This window comes from Parasteatoda tepidariorum, chromosome 10 (assembly GCF_982258835.1).
Source record: "Parasteatoda tepidariorum strain Cologne lab strain chromosome 10, Ptep-v5.0, whole genome shotgun sequence".
In the NCBI taxonomy this organism is placed as follows: Eukaryota; Metazoa; Arthropoda; class Arachnida; order Araneae; family Theridiidae; genus Parasteatoda; species Parasteatoda tepidariorum.
In genome coordinates, this window is record NC_141764.1 from 24,167,445 (window position 1) to 24,191,266 (window position 23,822).

Genomic DNA, 23,822 nt, shown 5'->3' on the forward strand with positions numbered 1-23,822 from the left:
CTCAAGGAATTGCTCAATGTTTAGTGGCATTTTAAAAAGATTGAAATATGTTATGTTTAAGAATAAGATATTGAAATAATATGTTGCAAATTGTAGGATTCATTTTTTAAAAAATCGCTTCATTCTACTAGATATTTAGGTTACATAGTTTCCTTTGGATAAAGATGATTGGCAAATAGCATCCTCATGTTTCGACACATTCTGAAACTTATACGTTCGCAAATTCACCATAAAATGTCGCGCAGCATATTCTTCAATTACGATAAGCTACATTTACCACCAAATACTGCTACTATGGTTATTTTTGCTTTCTTATATATATCTGATGATCTCTTTTTAAACAGAGCTCGTAAGATCCTTAAGATACTGAAATGGGGGCACAAAAACTTAAGAGATAAAATATTTAATTTCATTAACTCAAAATATCTGGTGTTAAAATGTTAATTTTTAAGTTAAATATAACTTTTACAATATTGATGTTCTTACATTTTTAAAGACCATATGAATCCTGATAAAATATTAAAATGCATATGTTTACTTTAACGAGTGTAAAATCCTTATCAAAATAATGATCAAGACCCAAATGTAAAACAGTATAATTGACGATAAAAACTCAACTGGCTTCAAAACATATGAAGAGGGAAGTAAAAGTCGAAATATTTCGAGATTTCAAATATAATCGCCCATTCTCAAGACTTGTCAGGCTTGGATAATTTGTGACTTTTATTATTGGACGTTCAAAACATGTCTATTTTTATTATCATCTATTATTTTTTTAAATCAATGAAGTTTTAATATTTTCGATTCAGTTTCTTGGGATTATCCATTTAGTTACACAACATATTAAATTATTTCACTCGATATTAAAATAAGTTTTACATATGTTATAGGCACAGGTTCTTAGATTGAAAAAATAATAATTCACTACTTTGTAAAAAAATTAAGGTCATAAAAAAATTCCGTTTACAATTGAAAATTCAAAAGTTGAATGTGAGAATGGAATGTCCCCTAGTACCAGGAATCGAAATTAAATAGTAACAAAGACAACTTTTTTAAACAAGTTTGCGTTTCCGTCCTACTCGAAGTTGTTTGAAAAGGTATTTTTTATATATCGATTCCAAAGTTTATTCTACATATATTTCAGGGTATACTTTCGGAGTATTTCGATCGAGTTTATTTTTACACCCTTATTTGCTTAAAATTATTAAATAATTTACTTAAAATAAATTATTCAAGCTACATGATTTAATGCATTTATAGTATAATAATAAACGGAGCTTCCGGCGCATATCCTTAACCTTAATACCGCTATCATTAAGTAAATGGAATAAGCTTAGATAAATAATAAAAGTTAATTTTTCCCTCGTGTAATTTTCAAGGAATAATATGTTTCGATCAACCAGATTTCATTCTGGAAATAGCGAAATTATTGAGTAGGTCCCTTGGAGCAATATCATTCTTATCCTCTTTTGACGAAATATAGGAAAAATTAGTTTTCACAGTTTCTGTAAAAAGTATGTTAGCCTACTTGCCACGTTTTTTTTTAAATTTTTTTTTATTAAAATAAGGTCGGAAATTGTGTATTGTGTGCACAGCTTCGGAATCCTTACAAATTTCAATTTTTAGTATTTCCTGATTAACAAAATAAGGCATTTTCCTGATTACAAATTATACTACATCATGCTAAAGTAAAAAAATTAAACTAAATAGTTTAGTATATTATCAGAAAAAAAATCTACTTGGTATCATAAAGAGTAAAAGATATAATGAAATAATTAGTGAATCACACGTGGTCAGATAATTAAAAATTTAATTTCACAACTAAGATAGTAGGACGACATTTAAGATACTGAGATATTTTAAGACACTAAAAAAATTGGCTACGTATTCCACAGCTTTTAATGTTCGGTATCTTTATCCTCTTTGTAGTGACTTATAAAACATCAACACTATTTTAGATAATCTAAGTTGAAGTCACAAGAAACAAAAAAAAGACAATCAATAATTTATATTCTTTTTTCAAAAAAAAAATAGTATGCTAAGTAAATAATCACCTGTTTTGCATTAAATAATTTTAAACAGCTGAATGTTTTTAATTTCTTAACAAGGTTTTATTCTTAGCTAGTAGACAATAATTCTTTAAAAAAAACTTGGCTATAATTTAAAAAGGAAACCTAAATTAAAGTTCTAAAAAAATTATTAGTATATTAATGAAGAAATAATAAACGTAAAATGGAAAAGAATAAGAATTTTAAAATGTTAAAATTTTATTAAATAGTTGGTAAAATAGTTCTGCGATACACTTCCGGAAATTTCTTTTAAGATTAGGATGATATAGGGTAAACCAACAAATGAAGGAGCATTTCATAGATATTTCTTAGAAATAAGATTTTAAACGTTTTAATTTAGATTGATTGGTAAGAGTAGCTTACTACCTAACAATAGGAAGTCCTCTAACAATGCATTTAGTTATCTGGTCTTTGAGTCTTCTCTGGAAAAAGTTTTGAATTTGTTAGTATCTGTTCAACGCCTTGTTTCTTTGACAAAATTATAAGGTCAGTGTTTGTTGTTATCCGTTTAAACTACAATTAATTGCATATAATAATGCTTTTTCTTTTCATTGTGAAAAAAAGAATTCAAAATATGGTCATTGAAGTTACGTTTTATTTATTTTAAGCATCATAACATAAGCAAGTACTGAGATTAGGGGGTGTTTATTAACTGGATTACGGAACGATGAAAAACCAATGTATAAACAAGTGTTCCTTTACTGGGATTTTTTCAAGTTAATGAAAATAAAGGAAAAATTTTAATTTTCTTGTACCTTTTGTCATATTATAAATCAAAATTATGTTAAAAATAGAAAAAAACAACTTCTAACCAGTGAAGGAACAGACATGTTCCTTCACTGAGAATAGATTTCCCAGTGAATGAATAGTATGTGAGATATATGATTTTACTTGGATAATTAGTAGTTCAGCGACATAGAGGACTCCTAAAATTCAGTTAAATGTTGTATGAATAGTTCCTATAACTATTTCATTTAAATATGCAAATTTAATTGCTAAATTTATTTAAAGAATTATAATAATAATTAATTTATTATTTATCTTTATAAATGTAGTGATTAGTTATTACATCATACCTTAGACTCCTTAATAAACTATGTTTATTAACTAAATATAACAACTAAATATAATAATAAAAGCTTGAATGGAATCTTTGCAGGATTTTGTGCCAATAATTAGCTAAATTATTATCCTATTGCCGTCTTTAATGTCCTAACGGGAACTGGTAGGAAAAATTCATTTAAAGACAATTATCTAGGTGAAAAATGGGTGAAGTTTTTTTAAGGTGACATCCACCGATAACTCAGTGCAATGCGAAGATAATTTCAAAAGGCAAAACTTCCCTTAGAGAATAATATTCGAAATACTGGTTTTAAGAACTTCAGAGAATCTTTAGGAGGGAAGTAGCCCTGGCATCCTTTTATAAAGTGATTGCATTTACAATGCGAATGAAACAAGAGTTGAATACTGCCCTTAAACGGGAAAAATCTGCGGCCTTAAAAATTATAAGGATTCATATTCTAAAGTACCTAGAAAAGAAAAAGTACCTCCATTGGTAGTTTTTCCTTACAGAAGAATTCGTAGAGATATTACAGAATCAATCCCTGCTACATATTTCATTGGAAAAAGCTATTCATGAAATGAAACGATGACCGCAGCAACATTTTACAAATATATTGCAAATGTTTCTACCCATGGCTAATTAAAAATGCAATCAAATTCCTAATTTTGCTTCTTCCGGATAGGTATAAATCTCATATCAATTTGAAACTGAGCAAGTTTTGTTCCTCAAAACAAATTTTCTGGTTTAGTTTTCTACGTAATTCTCGGAAATCTCGTTAGATCTTGAAAACAAAAGAATTGTAAAACAATATGTCTAGAAAATTTTACATCCATTTTTAAATAAGATTTGAGGCTTCAACTGATGAAGTTAAAATGCTTTTATGAAATGCGATATTTTTTCATTCGATGTAGAAAACGTTGACTGTAACAAATGCATGCAAAACAGACACCAAGAGTTAATGAGCAAGACAACTTTTCAACAAAACACATGCTTCGAGAGTAACGATGCGCTATTTCTTCAGAAGCTTGAGAAGGAAATCTCACAAGTTATGTTGCAAATTTTTAAAGGAATATTGACAGAAAAGTTTAATCTCCCAAATATCCAATAGCCTGTGCTTTTCTCAATATTGAAGAATTTATTTCAAAAAGAACAATTGTATAATCAAATTTTGGCTCTGAAGCTGAGACAACTAACATTAATAATGAAAGTATCTTGAAAACAGTTTTTGAGATAAGTCCTCTTGAGGCATTGTTAGTTGCAAAAACGATTGGTTTCATAAGTAACTACTAGATATAAGTCAATGAGAGATGGGTTTTACTCAAACTTCGAAACTCCTTTTTCTCATTTATTATCCAGTGAGGAATTCTGGAAATGGAACTGGAAAATCAAAAGAAATTTCGAAGATACATTTACATTGGCCAAAAATGTGGAAAAAAGAGGAAGGTTAAATCAAAAGAAAAAGAAATAAATTACTTATGACGAAGAGAAAAAAATACTTAAAAAGATTTAAAAGCTTAAAAAATATGAGGAAAAGATTAAACAAAAAAATGATCGAATTATAATAATAATAAAAACACCATCAGATTACACAATGATAAACATTCATAATTTAGAACGGACTATTAAACTGTGAGAAAAAAATGAAAAACATTTTTTTAAAATTATGTATTCAAACATATTTTACTTTCCATTCCATGACTGAAAAAAAAGTAACATTTTCCACATTAACTATGGTTATATGTCGTAATTCCAAGAAAAATCTTGTTTTTAGACATTTGTGTGGCCTATGGATTCCTAACGAGCATCAAACATTATCAAAATTAAGTGTTCATTCTCTGGAAAATTTAGTGTTTATTCACTGGTAAGAACTGTTCCTTCACTTGGTCATCTTACTACTTATTATTTAAACCACCAAAAAGCTTAAAACAATATTATGTAAGTTATCTAACTTTTTTTACATAATTTGCATTTAATAACAAATATGTCGACACCATCATTTAGCTAAAATTACAAATTTTGAAATTTTTAGGAATTTTTTTTAAAGGCAAGCTTAGCTTAATTGTTCCTTCATTGTTTAGTTTACCCTATAAGATGTTGAGAAATTTGCGATGTTGTGAGAGATGTTTAAAAATGTTGACTACGTCTTTTTATTAATATTTATAAAATATATATTCAGGAAATTGATAAATATATTATTCCAAATCTATGCATACGTGTGCATATTATTGAAATTGTATCAGTTATTGAAAAACAAAATAAAAAAAATAAAAAATAATCACATTAAATAAGCACAATCTGGTGTATTCTATCAGAAGCACGCTTTTTTAAAACTAGACATTTGTTGAATAAAGTGTTTTTTATTCAAAATTCTTTACTAAATTGCAAATAAATTATTAAATGACTAAAAAAGAAACATCGTATTTTATAGTGTGAAAGAAATAAAAATAAAAAGATTAGCAAACGATTATTAGCGAAAAAAATATGAATGAAATTTTACGCTACGCGCGCGAAGTCACGTTCCTACCAAGTTTATCACATTTTAATATTAATCGCCCCAATTAGTTATTTCTTTATTGTCGCCAAATTATTTTTTTTAAAATAATTAATTTTAATTTTTCTCAGCTTCTAATAAATAAAAACAGTTGAAACTTTAGATTTTTTAATTGAAAAATATGTAGATTAATATGGTAGAAAAAAATTCATACCTTATAATTCAATAATTTTTCATCCTCACTTTAATTAAATAATAAAAAATAATAAATAATTATTAAAAATTATTTTTTGCATGAAATTATCTTTGGGTAAATGAGTTTCATAAGTGGGTGCAATTTTTTTTGAATTGCTTCATTAGTTTTGAAAATATGACTGAAAACGCAAAAAGCGAAATTAACATTAAGGGGTACGAACTTTGAATCGCTCTCCTGACCAAACTATGGGGACCACATTTCCCAGATTGCGGCTACCCCCTATATTTTGAAGATAAGAAATCCAAATATGTAAAAAAAAATGCATGTTTATTCAGAGAAAGTACGTTTTTGTGTCTGATTTCGTAACTTAATTAATAGTTAGCACTAATTAATTATTATATTTGAGGTCACCCCCAGGAACCATTAAGATTGACACTTAGTTCGTGAAAATCCGATCATTAGAACGAAAGTTATTCAGGGTGATTCGTTTTTTTTTTTGCGGACTGTACATTCCTATATAACTGAAAAGAGGAGGAGAGGGAAGGGAAAAGGGCTAAAGGCTTGAAACCAGTCTCTCTCCAGATGGCGTATTCGAGTGTCGCGATCGCGAATTTTCATCTTAACAATTTTGCTCATTCATTTGTTAATATATCAATTAGAACAATTTTTACAGATTATTCGCCATCGCAACACTCGAATACGCCATCTGGGGAGAGACCGGTTTCATGCCTTTAGCCCTTCTCCCTTCCCTCTCCTCCTCTTTTCAGTTGTATAGGAATGTACTACGATAATTTCCCTTTTCTTAATATTTTTCCTTTTTATTTAATAAAAATATTTTTTAAAATTTCTATGATACTTTTCTTTAGAACTATGTTTAATGCAGTTTTCAGTTCCATATAGTTTTTCAAGTTAAAGGATTTTAATCTATGTGAAAATCTAGAGCGAAACTAACGTACTTCCTTCCTCTATGACTTTCCACACGCTAATGGGGAAAGCATGTGAAGTGTTGCCATAGGAAAAGAGTTCTGCTCTACGCCACCTGCAGCCCATTTCGATCGCCAATTTTGTAAAAAAATAGAAAAAAAAGGTTAAAAATTCCTGCGAAAATTTTAATACCTCATAAAATGCTTATTGCATGCACAGTTTAAATAAGTGTATTTACTTAAGATTAAAAAAAAAAGTTTACTTCAAAGCTTTTACTTAAATGGAAAAAAATTCCTTTCGGATTTAATTAAGATTAAAACACAAATTATCACCATTGAGAAAAAGCGCTTTAAATTCTGTCTGCTGATCAAGTTTCTGTTTTAGGGTAATCTAAAATCATTCATAACTGTTTTAAAAATGTAGATAAAGAGATGTTTTTTTTCAGTGCATTTTAAGTAGCTTGAAGTTATATTATAAGCAATAAAAGAAATATCGATATTCTGGTCATTTTTTAGATACTGTGACCCCTTAACAGGATAAAATACTATAATGGATAATAATACTATTAAAAGGATAAAATAGAAGGATATATATTTCTAAGAATAAAATAATTTTAAAATAGAAAAACAATTATCTTTTCCCCTTTGTGTACTTATACTTCAGGTAAACGCGTAGTAACGAAGATTTAAATCAACAACTCTGTCTAATAAGAATTGTGTGTATCATAATGCTTAACAAATTTCCCAGAAATCGCACTTAGAACTTAAATGGAAGAAGAAAAAAAACGTGCATTATTTTACATTCTACATAGGAAAAAAAACGTAAAATCTAATTTAACAATATGTTGGTTATATTATATCATAATCTACAAATAAGGAATAAATTAACTTTTATTTCTTACAATCATCATTAGTATAAAATGTATAGTGGCTATGATGATTTCTTACTATCATCATAGCAACTAGTTTAAAACAAACGATTAGTGGTACATCTTGATTTCCACGGCTACGCTATTTAAAACGGGACCAAGATAGAATGATTCCCATTTAGTTTAGTTAGAAAGATCGGAAGCCTTTACAATATAATCGTTTCTTAAATTATTCTGAAGTAGTTGATTACCTTAGATGCATAATTAAGAAACATAATTTCATTTATTTTCACTTGTCTTCTGAGTTGGGTAGAATATAAAAGGGTAATAAAAAGATTGGAGTATGAAGAACTGAAAATTTTTATTTGAATGCATGCATGCGATTAATTCTACTTCAAAAAGTTTTTAACAAATTTATGAGGAGTGTAAAAAAAGAGAATGACTTTTGCATAATTCATATGCCTACATAATGGTAAATCATAATAAAAAAAATATCCTGCGCCAATCAGAAAAACAATTGAAAGAGTTTTGTTACTAAAAATGTGTTCAATGAAAACTAATTAAAGATATTTGCATCGTGTTAAACTAATAACACGAATTTGTAATAAAATAAAATAATCCTTTTAGCTGGACCAACAGCAATGAAATTGTATGACTAAAAGTTCGAACTCTCAAAAAATTCTAACAATGTTTTTACGGCTTTGCACCCTGTCTTCTGAGTTGGGTTCAATATTGAGAACATAATAAAAAGATCGGAGTATAAAGAGAGGAATCCTTTTCAATAAAACTGTTTTTTAATTATTATAAAGTAGCTGATAAATTTAGATGCATAATTAGGAACCTTTTTATTACTTATTTCCTAATTTTTCCGTTTTAAATATTCCAAGAAAAAAGGATATTTTTAGTTTTATAACTATGATATCGAAATATACTCGAAAACTTGTTCTTTAAAAATTATGTAATATTTTAAGAATAAAATTTGTTAAAATTAAAAAATTTCTAATCACGCTAGTTTTAAAACTTTTGCTAGAAATTGTATTAAAAAAAATACTTGATTAAAGAAAACTTTTTAGTTATTTCTTAAACTGTTGTTTGACATTTGAACTTTACCAAATTCTTATTGTTAATATTACAAATTTTAGGGAGGAAAAAAAAAATCAAGCATTTTTTTTTCTCTCTGTTTTAAGATTTTTTTTTTTAAATATTAGCTAAGTATTATTAATTTTTAAATATTAACTAATATATTCTGCTTTATTCATAGGTTATTATTGTACTAGTGTTTTTTGGTTATATTCTAATAAAAATTTATGTTATCCTGATTGATGCAATTAATTCTATTTCAAAAATTCTTTACAAATTTATGTGGCACTTAAAAAAAATATTTTTCCAAATGACTTTTTCGTAATTTATTTACATACACAATGGTAAATGATAAGGCAAAAAATGAAATCTAGCGTCAAATAGAAAAACAATTGAGGATAGTATGAAATTGAAATTTTGATCCATTGAAAGTAGTAAAAATATTTGTATCGAGTTAGATTTCCAACATAAATTTGTAACATATAAAAAAAAAAAAGAAGAAAAAAAGAAAAGAAAAATTACGGATCACACTTATGGCTAGAACGACAACAGTGAAATTATGAAACTAAAAACTCTAACATGAAATTCTTAAATAAAGTACGAGTTCTGGCATCCTTGTCTTCAGAGTTGGGTTTAATGTAAGAGGGCAATAAAAAGCAAAATTTAATTGTAGAGAATTTTTTTTTTCAAATCTAGTTCAATATAACACAGCGATTGAAAATACCATTTTCTTAAATGAGATAAATTATTAAATTTGAAGAAAAAAAATTATTACATTGTTTGTGTTTGCGAATTGTATAAATATTATAAAAGAATATTATATTATATTAAAAAAATATTATAAAAGAGAAGAAAAAAATGTTTTTTTTGAAAAACTAACGATTAATTTTGTTTATTTAAATGTATAGGTTTGAAATTGCGAAAAAAAAAAGAAAAGAAAAGTTATTACAAACAAGAGAGAGAGAAAAATTCAAAAGGCAGTTTTTTTAAAAAAAATTATTATGCAATTTTTTTCCTAGGTTATTTAAACTAACAATTATTTAAAAAATCCTAGTTTAAAGTTTATTTCATGCATTCTACTTATTTATTAAAGCTTATGCATTGCACGTTATTTTGATACTTATTGTACTTTCAAAACTAAAAGATTTTAGTGGTATAAAGCTACGCATTTCATCAATCGCAAATACAAAATAAAATAATTATAAATAATAGAAAATAATAATAAATATAATAAAATGTTTATAAATAGAAAGTTATAAAATTTTGAAAATTTAAATTACCCTTATTAACTATTAGTTCGTTAAATCAAAAAGCTCTCGATAATATATTTATAATTTCTAAAGTTTCATAATCTCTGAAAATAATAAAGTGAAAAATGATAAATTTCTGAATGAATCAATTACACTTATTTAAAAAAACATTCTACGTATGATTTTTAGAAAAGGTTATAAATAAAGATGTATTTGATTTGTAATCTGTTATTTTTTATTTTAAGAATGTTTCTTTTTTTCGCAAACTGTTAGTAAATATAGTTATATAAGTCAATCGATTCACTTATACTAAATACAATAAAAATTTAATGCAAATACTACATAATTAACTTCTTGAAGAAAGATCAAAGATTAAAATAAATAGATATTTCATTCTAGACAACGTAATTGTCAAAATGAAAGGAGAATTCATCTCCTATCAAAAACAATGTTGTGAACTCTGTGAAAGAGGTCACGACCCCCTATAGGGTTTATTTATATTAGGACCCCCTATAAGCTTATTTGGCTACATTTGAATAAAATGTCGCCAAAAATATCTTTTCAAGTTATAGCCTAATTAGAAAATATTCTAATGATTATAATATTAATATGATAATGCTGAAGTTTAAAGGCTGAAAGAAAAAACTTGGTACATGTGAAATACTGCAAAAGATATGATGCAATATGATGGCGCGTTTTTTCAATCTACGGCGTAAAAATATATCGGAAGATCCACCGCCACCCTTAGCTTTACACGATCAGGTTAACCTGACTAAAATTCGCTGTTCTGCAATAGGGTAAAGAAAATATCGAAAATTGACTTTCTAATGGAATGGAATGATTTCAATTGGAATCAACGATATGAAAATGCCGACAATTCCATCGAAACAATGTATAACACTGAAACTTTAAATAGCAAACTAAAGTCTTAATTAGTACTCTAAGTACTTAATTAGTAGTCTAAACAGACAGAAAAATTTCTCAAGTACAATTTTTTTTTTATGACAAAATAAAGATTGGCTTGACACAGAGGAGATATTTTAGACATTACATCAAACTGTTAATTCATATTTGATTTATTAATTACATATTATTTGTCTGAATATGTAAATTAAACTTTTTCTAATTTGTTTTATAGAAACCTTTTTAAACGTAACATCGAATCCGACGAAACATATCACTCACTTTAACAATTGAGCAAAGTAGCAGACCCATAATTAACATTGTAAGGAAGTAAAAGACATTCTGGAAGTAAATCAGAAATATAATAAAAAAATATCAAAGAAATAGAAGTGAGTGCCACAAATTCTAAAAAGAAAGCTGTATAAGATTAATACGCTGAAGGAAACATTATCTTTAACGATTCAAATAGGTTTGAAGTAAAGTTCATATCAAGATATTCGAAATAGGGATGCAGAACGTGGAATACATATGAATCGCCTCTTTTATAAAGTGTGAGAGCCGAAATCTGGTTGTTAAAATCCGAAAGACTCTATCTGAGTAGCTGAAAGAAAAGCTGAAATTAATCTGCAAGCATTATTAGATTTGACATGAATCTACACAGTTTGAAAATTCAATTAAGTTTCTACTAATACCCTTTCAGACAAATTACAAAGCTCAATTTCTAACTGCAGATGTGATGAATGTAGGGGTATAATCAAATTTATAAGGATTCTTCTAACTCTGATGCTAGTTTTTATATGACTGGCATGGTTCATCTACAACTGCATAGTACCTATAATAGAGAACCAGAAAAAAATATCATTTTGGCAAAATCCTAGATCTCTCAGCAATTTTTTTTATCCTCCTAATATGGCAAATAGTGTACAAATTAGTTTAAATACCTGCTATGGTGGGAATAAAAGTAAATTTTAAAAAAAAACGCAAGGCAGAGGTAATGTGAGAGCAAATTCAAAAAAACTACAACTTTAGTTCAGAGTGATATTATTGAAGAATATAAAGTAAAGTATGTCATTTATTCAAAAAGGATTAAAGTCTCATGTCTCCCTAAATAATGTTAAAAAATAAAATAATAATAAGTTCCCTCACAATTTCACAAAAGAAACAGTAGTTACAATCAAATTTTAATTTTAAACCTTTTATGACTTACATAAAATATTTTTTATAAGAAATAAATGACAACTAAATGGGAAAAAAATCTATAACTCGGTTTGATTACATATTTCTTAGATGTAATATTTTGCCAAAATTATAATATTAGTAAAAATACTTGTTTGATATAAATAATAAAACCAGCTTTCTAGGCAACAATCCCCTATTTAAACTGCCCAAGAAACCTCTCCTCTACAATAGCTAGGCTACGTACAAGACATTTCAAAGGCGTGAAGATCTCACGCACCAAAATAAAATCCTATCCCATCTGCAAGTACTGTCCTCATTTGCAACTAACTCCAGACCATGTTTTTAACTTCCAGGCCATTATCGGCCCCCTCTTTCAACTTGGAGACCCTTCCCCATCGAAATTCTCCACGGCCATCAGGCTCCAGAACTTGCAAATTTTGTTATCAGAACTTTTGGAGGACTCTAATCTTTGCACTAGCACTGCATGCATAGACACGACAACAACAAACACTTTTAAATTAATAATGTAGGGAACCGATTATCCGGAACGATCGCTATTCCGGATAACTGATTTTTCCGGTTTTCTGAATCGCTACAAAAAGCCGTTTTTTTATTGTTAAACACAACTAAAAAAAAAATATTTGGAAATAATCTTAAAAAGAAGAAAAAAGGATGAAGTAATACACTAATGATTATTTCCAAAATGATGGTAACGTAAACATCTTTAAAAAAAGAAAGAAAAATCCTAAAATCTTACGAGGAAAAATTTTTTTTTCTTTTTTTAAATGGCGAGAAAATTTATTGAATTTCGTTCCGGTTTTTTTATTTCCGGATAATGGGTTCTGTACTGTACAAGTTTACGTATTAATTTCTACACTTGCTTTTTTATTTAAAACATATTACAAAACGAATGCACCTCTCTAATAATGAAATTATATAGAGTTTAGCAATATAGATTAGGTTAAGTAACCTAATTTCCTCTGCAGGAGAATAGTTAAGAGATGATTTGGTAGTAGTTTTCACCAAGAAAATGTTACACTGATACCTATTTTTTATTCTGCTTCACTGTGGCACATGAGCCCATGAATTTCCCCCCACTGGTCAGCAAAAGGGACATATATATTCCTCTGCGGGAGAATGAGTAAGGGATGATTGGGCAGTAATTTTATTAGTAATTTTAAATCAAAAATGTTAATGCAAGCTTGAAATAGAGAGAGAAAAAATTAGAATTCAGACACAAAAATAATTATTTATTATTTGTAAATTTAATGACACAAATATTGAGCGAAAAATTGCAATCTTAGAAGGGACTGTGTACTTTCATTTATAAAACGTGAGATGACTAAAGCCCTCTCTGCCCCAATTAATTCCACAGTCCTTGGATTTTTGTAAAAAAGATATATCACAAAATGCATAAGAAATTATCCTCCCCAGAATGAATAAGAGAGTGTCGAACTAAGTCTCTTTTCTGTGTGAATGTTTTATCACACATACTGCATGAATAAGGTTTCTCCCCAGTGTGAACTAGATAGTGTCGCTTTAAATGTCCTTTCTGTGTGAATGTTTTATCACACATACAGCAAGAATTAAGTTTCTCTTCAGAATGTATAAGAGAATGTTCATTTAAATATCTTTTTAACGAGAATCTTTTATTACACACACTGCATGAATAAGGTTTCTCTCCAGTATGAATATGATTGTGACGCTTTAAACACCCTATCTGTTTGAATGTTTTATCACACACACTGCAAGAATAAAGTTTCTCTTCAGAATGTATAAGAGAATGATCTTTTAAATATCTTTTTAACGAGAATCCTTTATTACACACACTGCATGAATAAGGTTTCTCTCCAGTATGAATAAGATAGTGCTGAACTAAGTCTCTTTTCTGTGTGAATGTTTTATCACACATACTGCATGAATAAGGTTTCTCTCCAGTGTGAACTAGATAGTGTCGATTTAATTGTCCTTTCTGTGCGAATGCTTTATCACACATACTGCATGAATAAGGTTTCTCTCCAGTGTGAATTAGATAGTGTTGATTTAAATGTTGTTTCTGTGAGAATGTTTTATTACACACACTGCATGAATAAGGTTTCTCTCCAGCATGAATAAGATAGTGTTGATTTAAATATCCTTTCTGTGAGAATGCTTTATTACACACACTGCATGAGTAAGGTTGGGGATCTCCAGTATGAACAAGAGAGTGTCGAATCAAATTTGTTTTACTTTTATATGTTTTATCACATAGATTACATGAATATGGTTTCCTTCCTATAAGAGAAAGTTCATTTAAGTGGCCTTCCTGAGAGAAAGATTCATCACACATGCTGCAGAAATAGGACTTTTATCTAATTAGAACAAGTTAAAATTAGATTTGTATGCATGATTAAAACACTCTGCAGGAATGTTTTAACACAATTAATACATAAGACTTTTCTCTTCTGTGAACATGAAGGAATTAATTTGAAGTATTTTTCATACAATAAAGTTTATTCTTCAATACACTGAATGAATAAGGTTTCTCTTTTATATTACAAAAAATATGTAGATTTATAAAATTTCACTTATTTGTGTAATATACTTTATGCCTACTTTTACAGAACGAATATGCTAGTATTGTTTCAAATCAATTTACAATATGTGTGTAGCATGACTAAATGATGTTTTTAGGAGGAAGATATTTAAGTATTTTTATTTTCTGCCTCGCAAAATGAATATATTTTTCATAAAAATGATTGTTGATTCAATGATTATAGTGTTTTTCAGGGGGTTATTACCGTTTCCGGTTGCTTATTTTCTGCAAACACTGATTTCAATGAACAGGGAGTTGAAAAAAGTGTGTCTCAATAAGATTCTTAAGAACAACATCCCATTGACAGACAGCTTTTGCAAACGAAAAGCAGCGGTATTCAGTATTAGAACCAATATTTTCTAGCATTCCCGCCGTTGTAGTTGTGCAATTTTAAAAGCTGGTAGGTACAGTACTTTATTGAAGACGTACTAGATCTCTGATTGGCGAAGTGCGAAACTCAACAATCAGCCTCTTCTCTTTATCGGGATAGGATTTGCATGAATCATTTGCAGTGTAAACCATTCCTTGAAACAGCCAGGGACAATTGACTGTAACTGCACCGTTAAAAACGAAACTAAATAAATCTAGGAAGATAAACATAGGTCAATGCTTATAGTGACATCGATGTGTTAAATTATGTAATCGTTTTAAATTTAACTTTATATTTTTTTTAAATTTTTATTGTAAATGAATCAAAAAATGTAATCAAAATTAAAATGTATCATTTAAGATTCAGTGTATGGAGAGCTTTAGTCTCTCGTTTTATGAAATACCGAATGAACTGTAAATGTGTGCACTGTGAATCTTCATATTTTAATCTTTTAACGAGAAATTCATCTGTATTCAGTATAAGAGTTGCAGAATCCGGGAAAAATCATTTTAAGTAAGATTCTATGCTGTTCGATATCAACAGCGTGCAATTTAACATTTTTTTAAATTCATTATTGTATTGCAAATCATAAGGGCAAGTTAATAAAACATATGTATCTTCCTTTTGTTGACTTTGACTAAGTTATAAGAGTTATTTTTAGTAGTGAAACTTTAATATATTTACGTTATAATGCTTGCTATCACCAGTGAAAGTGAATCCATTAATGAAAAGAATCCATTCATTTTTGCAATATTTTTGTCCACTATGTGTATTTCTAAATTAATTTCAATAATTTATTTAATGTCTCTAAACCACTCATTTTTTGTACAAAAATTAAATTATTTGTTGGCATTTAAGTTTTAGAATTTAAAAATTATGCTTCATTTATTAAAATATAGTTAGTATTAAAAAATGTATTGACTTTCATCATTTCTCTGATTTTAAATAAAAATTATTTTTTCTTCTTTTCCAAACTTTACTGGGGATATTTGAGTATCGTGATCTATTGCACCAACTACAATCGTCAAGGTGCCAAAAAGATTTTGAACTTGCAAATTAAAAAAAAAAAGACATGCAGATGTTTGCCAGGGGTGGCTACGAATTATACCCCTTGCGTTGGTCCCTTTCTGTGATGTTTCTTTTTCTTCAGTTTCTCGTCCGCCACTGCCTTGAAGTTTCCAAGACTTCACTATTATTTTACCTCAGATCACGATTCGGAAATCTAATTTGAGTTATTGTCTCTTAAATTTTATACATTACAGCCTTTTCCCTGACGATTATTAGAAGGACGGTCATAAGCAAACACTGCCATTTTATTCATATTCCATTTTGAAATAAATGCATTCCTTGTTTAAATAATGAGTACTCATTGGTAAAATTGTCTGTGTTTTTAGGTTTAATTCTGATTATACTATTTACTTTGTTCAGATTATTCCCAACTCATTAAATTTTTATAAGTATCTCTTTTATCGGGAGTATCTCTTTTTATTATTAGTAAATTTTTAACGATTTTAAGTTTTGAAATAATTATTTAAATTGCTACCTTTTTTTTATAAATAATGCACCTTTAAATAATAATGCACCTTTATGTATTCATTTTTTCATAATTGAAAAAAATTCATCCACAGAGTTTGTCTTTGAGCGCCTCTTTAATAATTTTTATAAACTATAAATTTTTCTCTTATTTATATAATGAGAGAAAATTATTTTTAAAAACATGCTCATTAAATATAAGAGGGTAATTTAAAAGCTTTTGAGGATCGAATACAGTTATATAATATTATTACACATTTTGATAAATTTTTACGGTGGTAAGTGAGTGCCATTACAAAACTCAAAGTACCCTTTTCTGAGAGGCAGGGTGCTGCCCTCTTTTATTTCTAGGAACAACTCTATTTATTTCATTAAAAAAAATATTTTTTCTTACATTTTTCTGTAGAAATTTTAGGTTACTTTGAATTTTATATTTCTACGAAATGTACTTCAAAGTATTGTTTTTGTACTTTTACTCGTAACTTTTTAAAAGCAATAATCCCATGTGTGATTGTTGTATTCAATATTGTAGATGCCCTCTTTGACCTTTCCGGGTAAATCTTGTCCCCTTTTAACCTAATTTGTTGCAGAAGTTTTCTTGCAACAAGATTCAATCTCTATCTTTATTATTTCAAAACCATCTTGTATTTAAAATGTTATCTACCTTAATCGTTGATGCAATTTTTGGCTGCTACTTTTATTTGACAACTGTTACACACTAAGACAAAAAGCTTAAATAAAGTACCAAAATTGACATACTATTAATTTGGTTCTAATAAACGAGAACCTTCCTTTGTGTCTAAACACCAAATGACAGAGGAAAAGTAAAGAGATAAACATATGCAAAGTGGCTTATCCAGTAAGGACAGAGAAACAAGTGAATAAAATAAAGTAGATGAGAAAGAGGTGTGAGGGAGTTTAGGTAGATACCACAGAGTGCAAACTATTTAATTAGAATTGATTTCCTATATTTGGGAAAGAATGGGATTCTAAAAATGTCATTAACTAAATTTGTTAGAATTTTTCAAAATGAAGAATAATTTCCAGAAACCAATCTTTAAGCAATTCGTTTATACTATTTGTCATTCTCTACTTTATTTGTCCATTTCTGTACTTTATTCACATTGTTTTTTGCTTTAGTCTACATAGCACAAAGTATACTCTATCCTTTTTTTTGGAGCCATCCTGTATAGTACAGCTTTCAGGAGAACTCCTCTAGACAGCAGTCTCGAGTCAAAAGTCACTTCGAATAGGTCAGCGTGAGTAAACCAATCGACACCTTCATTCCTCCTTTGCACCCCCATTAGAAATGTGCTCTCGCTTGTTACCATAGCAGCAGACAACCCCAGAAATTTAGTCTGGAGAAGTTTTCCTCTAATCCCCACTATAATTTATCTTTCAATTTCTTCTTTATTTAAATCATGTTTCTTTCCCCCTAGGACAAACCGTGGTTATGCTATGTTTGCTGGGTTTTTAACGTGGCTTGGCTTAAAAAAAGAAGAGGAGGATCACATGATTTCTGTGATTAAACTCGGAGTTTTGAATCTTCAAAGGAAAGAATACAATAAAGCTGAAACTGTTTTGCATCTTGCTTTGAAATTAGCACAAGAACGGCAAGATTTGCAAGCTCAACGATACATATTTGATCTACTTGCAAATGTGGCTTTTGAGAAAGGCGACTTGGGAAAAGCTGAAAAATTATTTATTGAACTTACTAAAGAACTTCTTGCCACGGGTACGTCCTATGACGATAATTCTGTTGTCGAAATTTCTCTGAAACTTGCATCCATCTATAGCCAAAGAAGTGAAAGAGAAAAAGCTGAGAGTGGTTTCAAGTTTTGCATTAGCACCCAATTGAAAAAAGTTGATACCATAGATCTACAGGATGTTGATGGACTATCTGAACATGATAAAGACACAATACTACTGTGGGCAATGAGTATGGATTGGTATGCAAAACATTTATTGTCAGTAGGGATGCTAAAAGAGGCCAAAGAGAACTTTCAAAAAGCCTTTTACATTTCTGAAAAACTTAATGGCCCTTCACATCCACAGACGCTAGTACTGATGAACGATATTGGAAGTGTACAAAGCTTACTTAAAGAGTACAGCTCTGCCATTGAAACTTTTGAGATGGTTATTAAAAGATCTGTGGGTAGTGACTCTAACGACGTGCCAGCTTTTTATTGCAATTTGGGTGCCACCTATTTGCAAATTGGTGATGTGGAAAGAGGGGAGACTGCTTGCAAAATGGCTTTGAGGCTGGCTAAGAAATCCGAGCATTCTGATGCTCAGTCCGATGCTGAAGAATGTCTTGCAGAAGTTAGTTCTCGTAGGTTTTCATGAGTGCTAAAACTAGTAAAATTTGTGTTATGCCAAAGATTGTTCTACTGTTCTAATACTTATCTGTTCTTTCTTGAAATTCATTAACATGTAATGAAAATACATCAGTGTTCTTTAATTTTTTATGTGTTTGATTGTTTAATTTATTTTAATTTGCAAAAAAAAAAAAAAAAAAAAAAAAAACATTCAAGGCCAATAAAATATAGTTCACTTATTTCGTCTGATAAGTGGAAAGAGAGCTAGGGTAAAATTAGGAAATTCAGCTATTGTCCAATGGACAGTTATAAAAATTTAAAGCGTGGTCATTTTTTAAAAAAAAAATTTAAATTTTGAGTTATTAAAAAAAATTGTTAATAATATAGTGAAGCATTTCTCAAAATACAATAAATATTACAAGGCTTATTTTGAAAATAAAAACATTTAAGAAATAAGCATGAAATAAAGTGATCTTCAGAATATTATAAAATATTCATAATTCCATAGGGGACTGTCTGGGCCAAAATTTACTACCGTTTAGCAATACCTTCACGAATTCAACCATTAAGAAAAACGGTAGTTTCACAAAATACTTTTCTTAAAATTTTATTCCTGTATTCCTTAAGAAACGATAAACCCATATTTTTTTAATATAATTTTCACAAATTACGTCTAAATTTTCGCAAAATAGGTACCTCTGAGAAAAACCTAGACAGACCCGATATATATATTTATATAGACACACATATATATAAATGCACAGTGCGTGCATTTTCGTTTGACTCACGATGGTTTTTACTGTCAAAAACCTAGATCTTTGGTTCAGTGATGTATTTTCATTTTATTTTTATTAATTAAAAATTATATAAAAAAATATTTTAAAATCCTAAAGCATTAAATTAAAAAAAAAGTTATAAAAGATATTAGACAAAGAATAACTTAAGTTTATTGATAAAAATATGATGATGTATTTCCATATTCTTCGAACCAATTACCCTGATTATTAAAAATGCCATTTTGTATACAATTGTAGTTTGCCTTTATATGAGTTTTCAATTAATTAAATTTCAGGTCTTTGTATTTTATTAATTTTTGGCTAATATTAACAGAATGGACAAAAAATTACCAAATTTTTTTTGAAAATTAAATTTTAAACCATTTTATTCAGTTTTTAATGGCATTTCAAGGATATGCCACGCATCTACTTAATTTTAGAAAAAATATTTTTTTTTTATTAAATTCTTTTTTCAGCTATTTTTGTGCCAAATTTCAAGATGAAGTATGTTTCTATGGGATCATAAAGAAAATATTCAATTTTTAGTTTTAACACTGACATAAATCATGGTTCTATGAATATGTCATTTTTAATTTTTACCAGAACTGCCCTTAAAACTGCATGTTATGTCATTTTTACCGCATGATTTGTCATTGTTCATCATTGTCACTTAAAATTTTTTTTTTTTTTTTATGATCCCATATGATTTTACCATCTTGAAATTTTACTCTCACACATTGATTGTTTCTAAATAAATAAAATAAAAATTCTTCAGAGGAATTAGACATTTTGATTGTTTTAAAAATTCACAATTAAATTTTTTACAAAATGATAGTTATCAAAATAACTTAGCAAGGTTTATGTATTTTATAAAATGCTATTGAAAACTGAACAAAAGGACACAAAATTTAGCACTCAAGGTATATATTTCTAAAGTTACAGCTGTTTAAAATTTTCAAATGTGTAGAAAATTTTTAAAACTAATTAATTCTCAAATGGTGCAAAATATTTAAAAACTTGATATTATTTAAGTCAAAAGTTGATAATTCAAGTCTTGCCCTCGAGCATGCCAAAAGTCAATGAAGTCTAAATTGTTGAGCTGAAAGCAATATTATGCACGCTTGAGAGCTTTGAAATGTCTTTTATGGCAAGTGAAGGCAAAATCTAAAGCCCACAAAAATATGCTTTTGTAATTTATGTATAGACCTTTAACTTTTTAATTAAAAACGTAAAATTTTCTCGTGATTTTTTTAAAACTGAATTGATTTTCTAAACTTAAATCTAAAATTATTAACTTAACAGTTTTTTTTTTTATCAAACATAAGTTACTTAGTCATTTTTTAAAGTACCTTATTGCATTAGTTAAGTTACCATCAATATAAGGAGCATGAGACTTAAATAATTTACTATATTAAGTTGTGCATGCCAAATTTTGAGTTTTTTTTTTTACTCATTAAATCCCTCCATTTTAAAATATGCGAATTTAAAAAGCAAAAAAATCTATTTTACTAATTATCATTCTTGTGATTAATATTCATAAAGAACAAAAAAAAAAGATATAGAATTAAAAAAAATTTCTACACTTTTTTGCGAAATATGATAATTTTCGCAAATTAAATTTGCTTGCCTGTAATTTTACTGCGAAGTTCAAGAGATAGCTTTTTTGCACATATGGTGTATTTTATCAGCTTTTTTGTTGCTATGTTTAAATGGTAATATAGAAGTGAATAGTATGCAATTTTTAAGATGGTACTCTGTAATAAACACAAAACTCCAGAAATAATTTAATTTTTATACATCAGGTAACATATTTGCTGACAAAAGAGGTAAAAGTGACGCCTAGAAAAATTATTTTGTAAACCTAGCTGAGCAATATTCTATGGAGTATGACAGAAGGATCCTTTTTTAAGAAAATTTTTATGAAATTTCTGTGTGCTATGTCACACTGAGAAGATTTTATTTTATAAACGGTGTTGATAGACAGCTGATCCAAATCTGAGTTTATGGCTATCAATATTCAACTCTGTTGCCTTGTAATTTTGAACCCTAGATCAAGCATTTGGGACAGACTAGCCTTCGTGGAGGACTTTTCGATAGAACTAAGTAGTATTTGTTTCCATATTATTATTATTACCTCTCCATATATTAATCATGGAGAGGAAAACTATAAAAACGTATTACAGTTGCCTGGCGGCAAGGGGTTTCTAACCCATGATTTGTCTACAACTGAAGATATTTTTACGTCAGAACTGATCCTGAAGAGATTTTTATAACCATAAATGAATAGATGACGCAATTTTGAGTTTACAACTACCTACCTTGAGTTTGCCATTGCGGAGGACTTTATTTGTAGAACTAACCTGCATTTGCACTATATAGAGAGGAAAACCCCTAAAACCTATGGTTTGCCCAAGGGCAACGTAAGTCTAACCCATGATTTAATGAGGATATTTTTTGCATCACCACTGCTGTTGGTGTGAGCTGGATGTGGAATTCGTATTGATCAGCCATTGCTGTGATTTGAATGTGGGTCACCTCATTGGGAGGTCAGCACTCTATCCCCTGAGCCACCATGACTTTGCACTGAAGAGATTGATAAAATTGTTTGATTTTTTTTCCTTTCAATATCAGATTTTTCAGCGGTGGGCTTGTCTGAGAAGAAATTCTCCCTAATTAGGGACTGATGATAAATGATGATCTATTTTTTAATATTTTTGGCACCTCCTCCCCTTTGTCACATTTCATCATGCCCACCTTTGTCATATGTCACTTTATTGTAGCCAACACATACTAGTTGTTAGGAAATGAAACACACCTTATAGATCATATTTAATATTTTAAACATTAACAATGTTATTTGACAGCATAACTATGATTAGTTGTGTACTTATATTAATGAAAAATTCACACAAAAAATTATAATTTTCAAGCTATGCGTGTTGTCCCACTTCTTGTTATCTCCTGCTCTTTCAAGCAATCCATCATTTATGAAATTTGTAAGTACATGGTGCTAAATCAAATGGTATAAAAGTTAGAGATCACCTAAAACAGGTTAATAAAAACATTTTTCTGACAACAAATATTCTTCTGCCAAAAAAGTCATTCAAATTTGTACCCTTTTTGAAATTGAGAATTCCCTTGCTAGGTTAGGTAAAAAACAACCATAAAGAGTCAATAATCTTTAGTATTAATGAACAGTGTGTTATGAGCGGAACCTGTTAACCCTGTTGTTTCTGTGTAAATATTTGGATCAATCTTAGTGGCCAGAAAGAACAGGTTGTTCCAATATGGGACAGCAATTACGGTCGCCACTGGTCACTAAATATGAGAAATAATGATTAAAAAATTGCTTGTTTTTTTTTTCCTTCTTTATAAATGCGCTACATGTGTATTTCAGTAAAATATTTTATAATATTCTGAAAATTGCTTTATTCCATGTGTTTTTTTTTTTTAAAAAAAAATTCTTCATGTTAGAAATGAATTATGCAATGTTTACCATATTTTGATAAATGTTTCGAAAGAAATTCCTTTTTTATTTATGTTAACAGTTTTTCAATTGTTTAAAATATTTAACTTTTGAAAAAGTGCCCACGTGTTTTTAAAAAATGGCTACGGTTAAAGAACTATAACTGGCCAGAAGTAAAATGTTTTAATTTTGCCCTATATGTTCCACACAGTCTCTTTATAAAGATTCTTTAATGACAATCATAATGTTAAATTCTTTGTTTGACAACACAGTCAACACCCAAGCCCTAAATTCCATTTTAAAAATAAGAAATTACTAGTGTGTGTTCTATATGTATATATTCTATAGAGTTTAGTGAAAGAATTGACAGGATAGTGTAAGATTTATCTGGAAATAAAGGATTGATATCTTAGCAAGTGGTAGGAAAATACTGCAATATCCTAGAGAGCATAGTATGTTTAAAGATGATTGCCAGAAATGATATAATTGCATCAACAATGGTTTAGTCATTTTTAATATTGCTTGAATATCTGAATAATTAATTACAATTAAGCTATTATTTAACATCTTTGAAATATTCTCTTATATTCAAATATAGATTGTTCATCTTTACTATAGCCAGAAAAGAAAAGTAATATAAAAATTTCACCGAAATTTATTTGTCTAAAATTATTTTTAAATGTCAGGCAATATTTGCCTCAAAAAATTACCCTAATTATTATATTAGTTATCAATTCAATGTGACAAAAAATATCTTGGAT

At 28.5% G+C, this 23,822-nt stretch overlaps 1 protein-coding gene across 1 annotated transcript; it reads left to right on the forward strand.

The window, feature by feature from the left end:
• The first annotated feature begins 15,106 nt into the window (after positions 1–15,106).
• Positions 15,107–19,847, forward strand: Ttc19 (tetratricopeptide repeat domain 19). The gene is made up of 2 exons (XM_016057236.5): positions 15,107–15,481; positions 17,941–19,847. The coding sequence occupies exons 1-2, from the start codon at positions 15,315–15,317 to the stop codon at positions 18,845–18,847; spliced, it is 1,074 nt and encodes a 357-aa protein (XP_015912722.2). The 5' UTR covers positions 15,107–15,314; the 3' UTR covers positions 18,848–19,847.
• Positions 19,848–23,822: the final 3,975 nt, after the last annotated feature.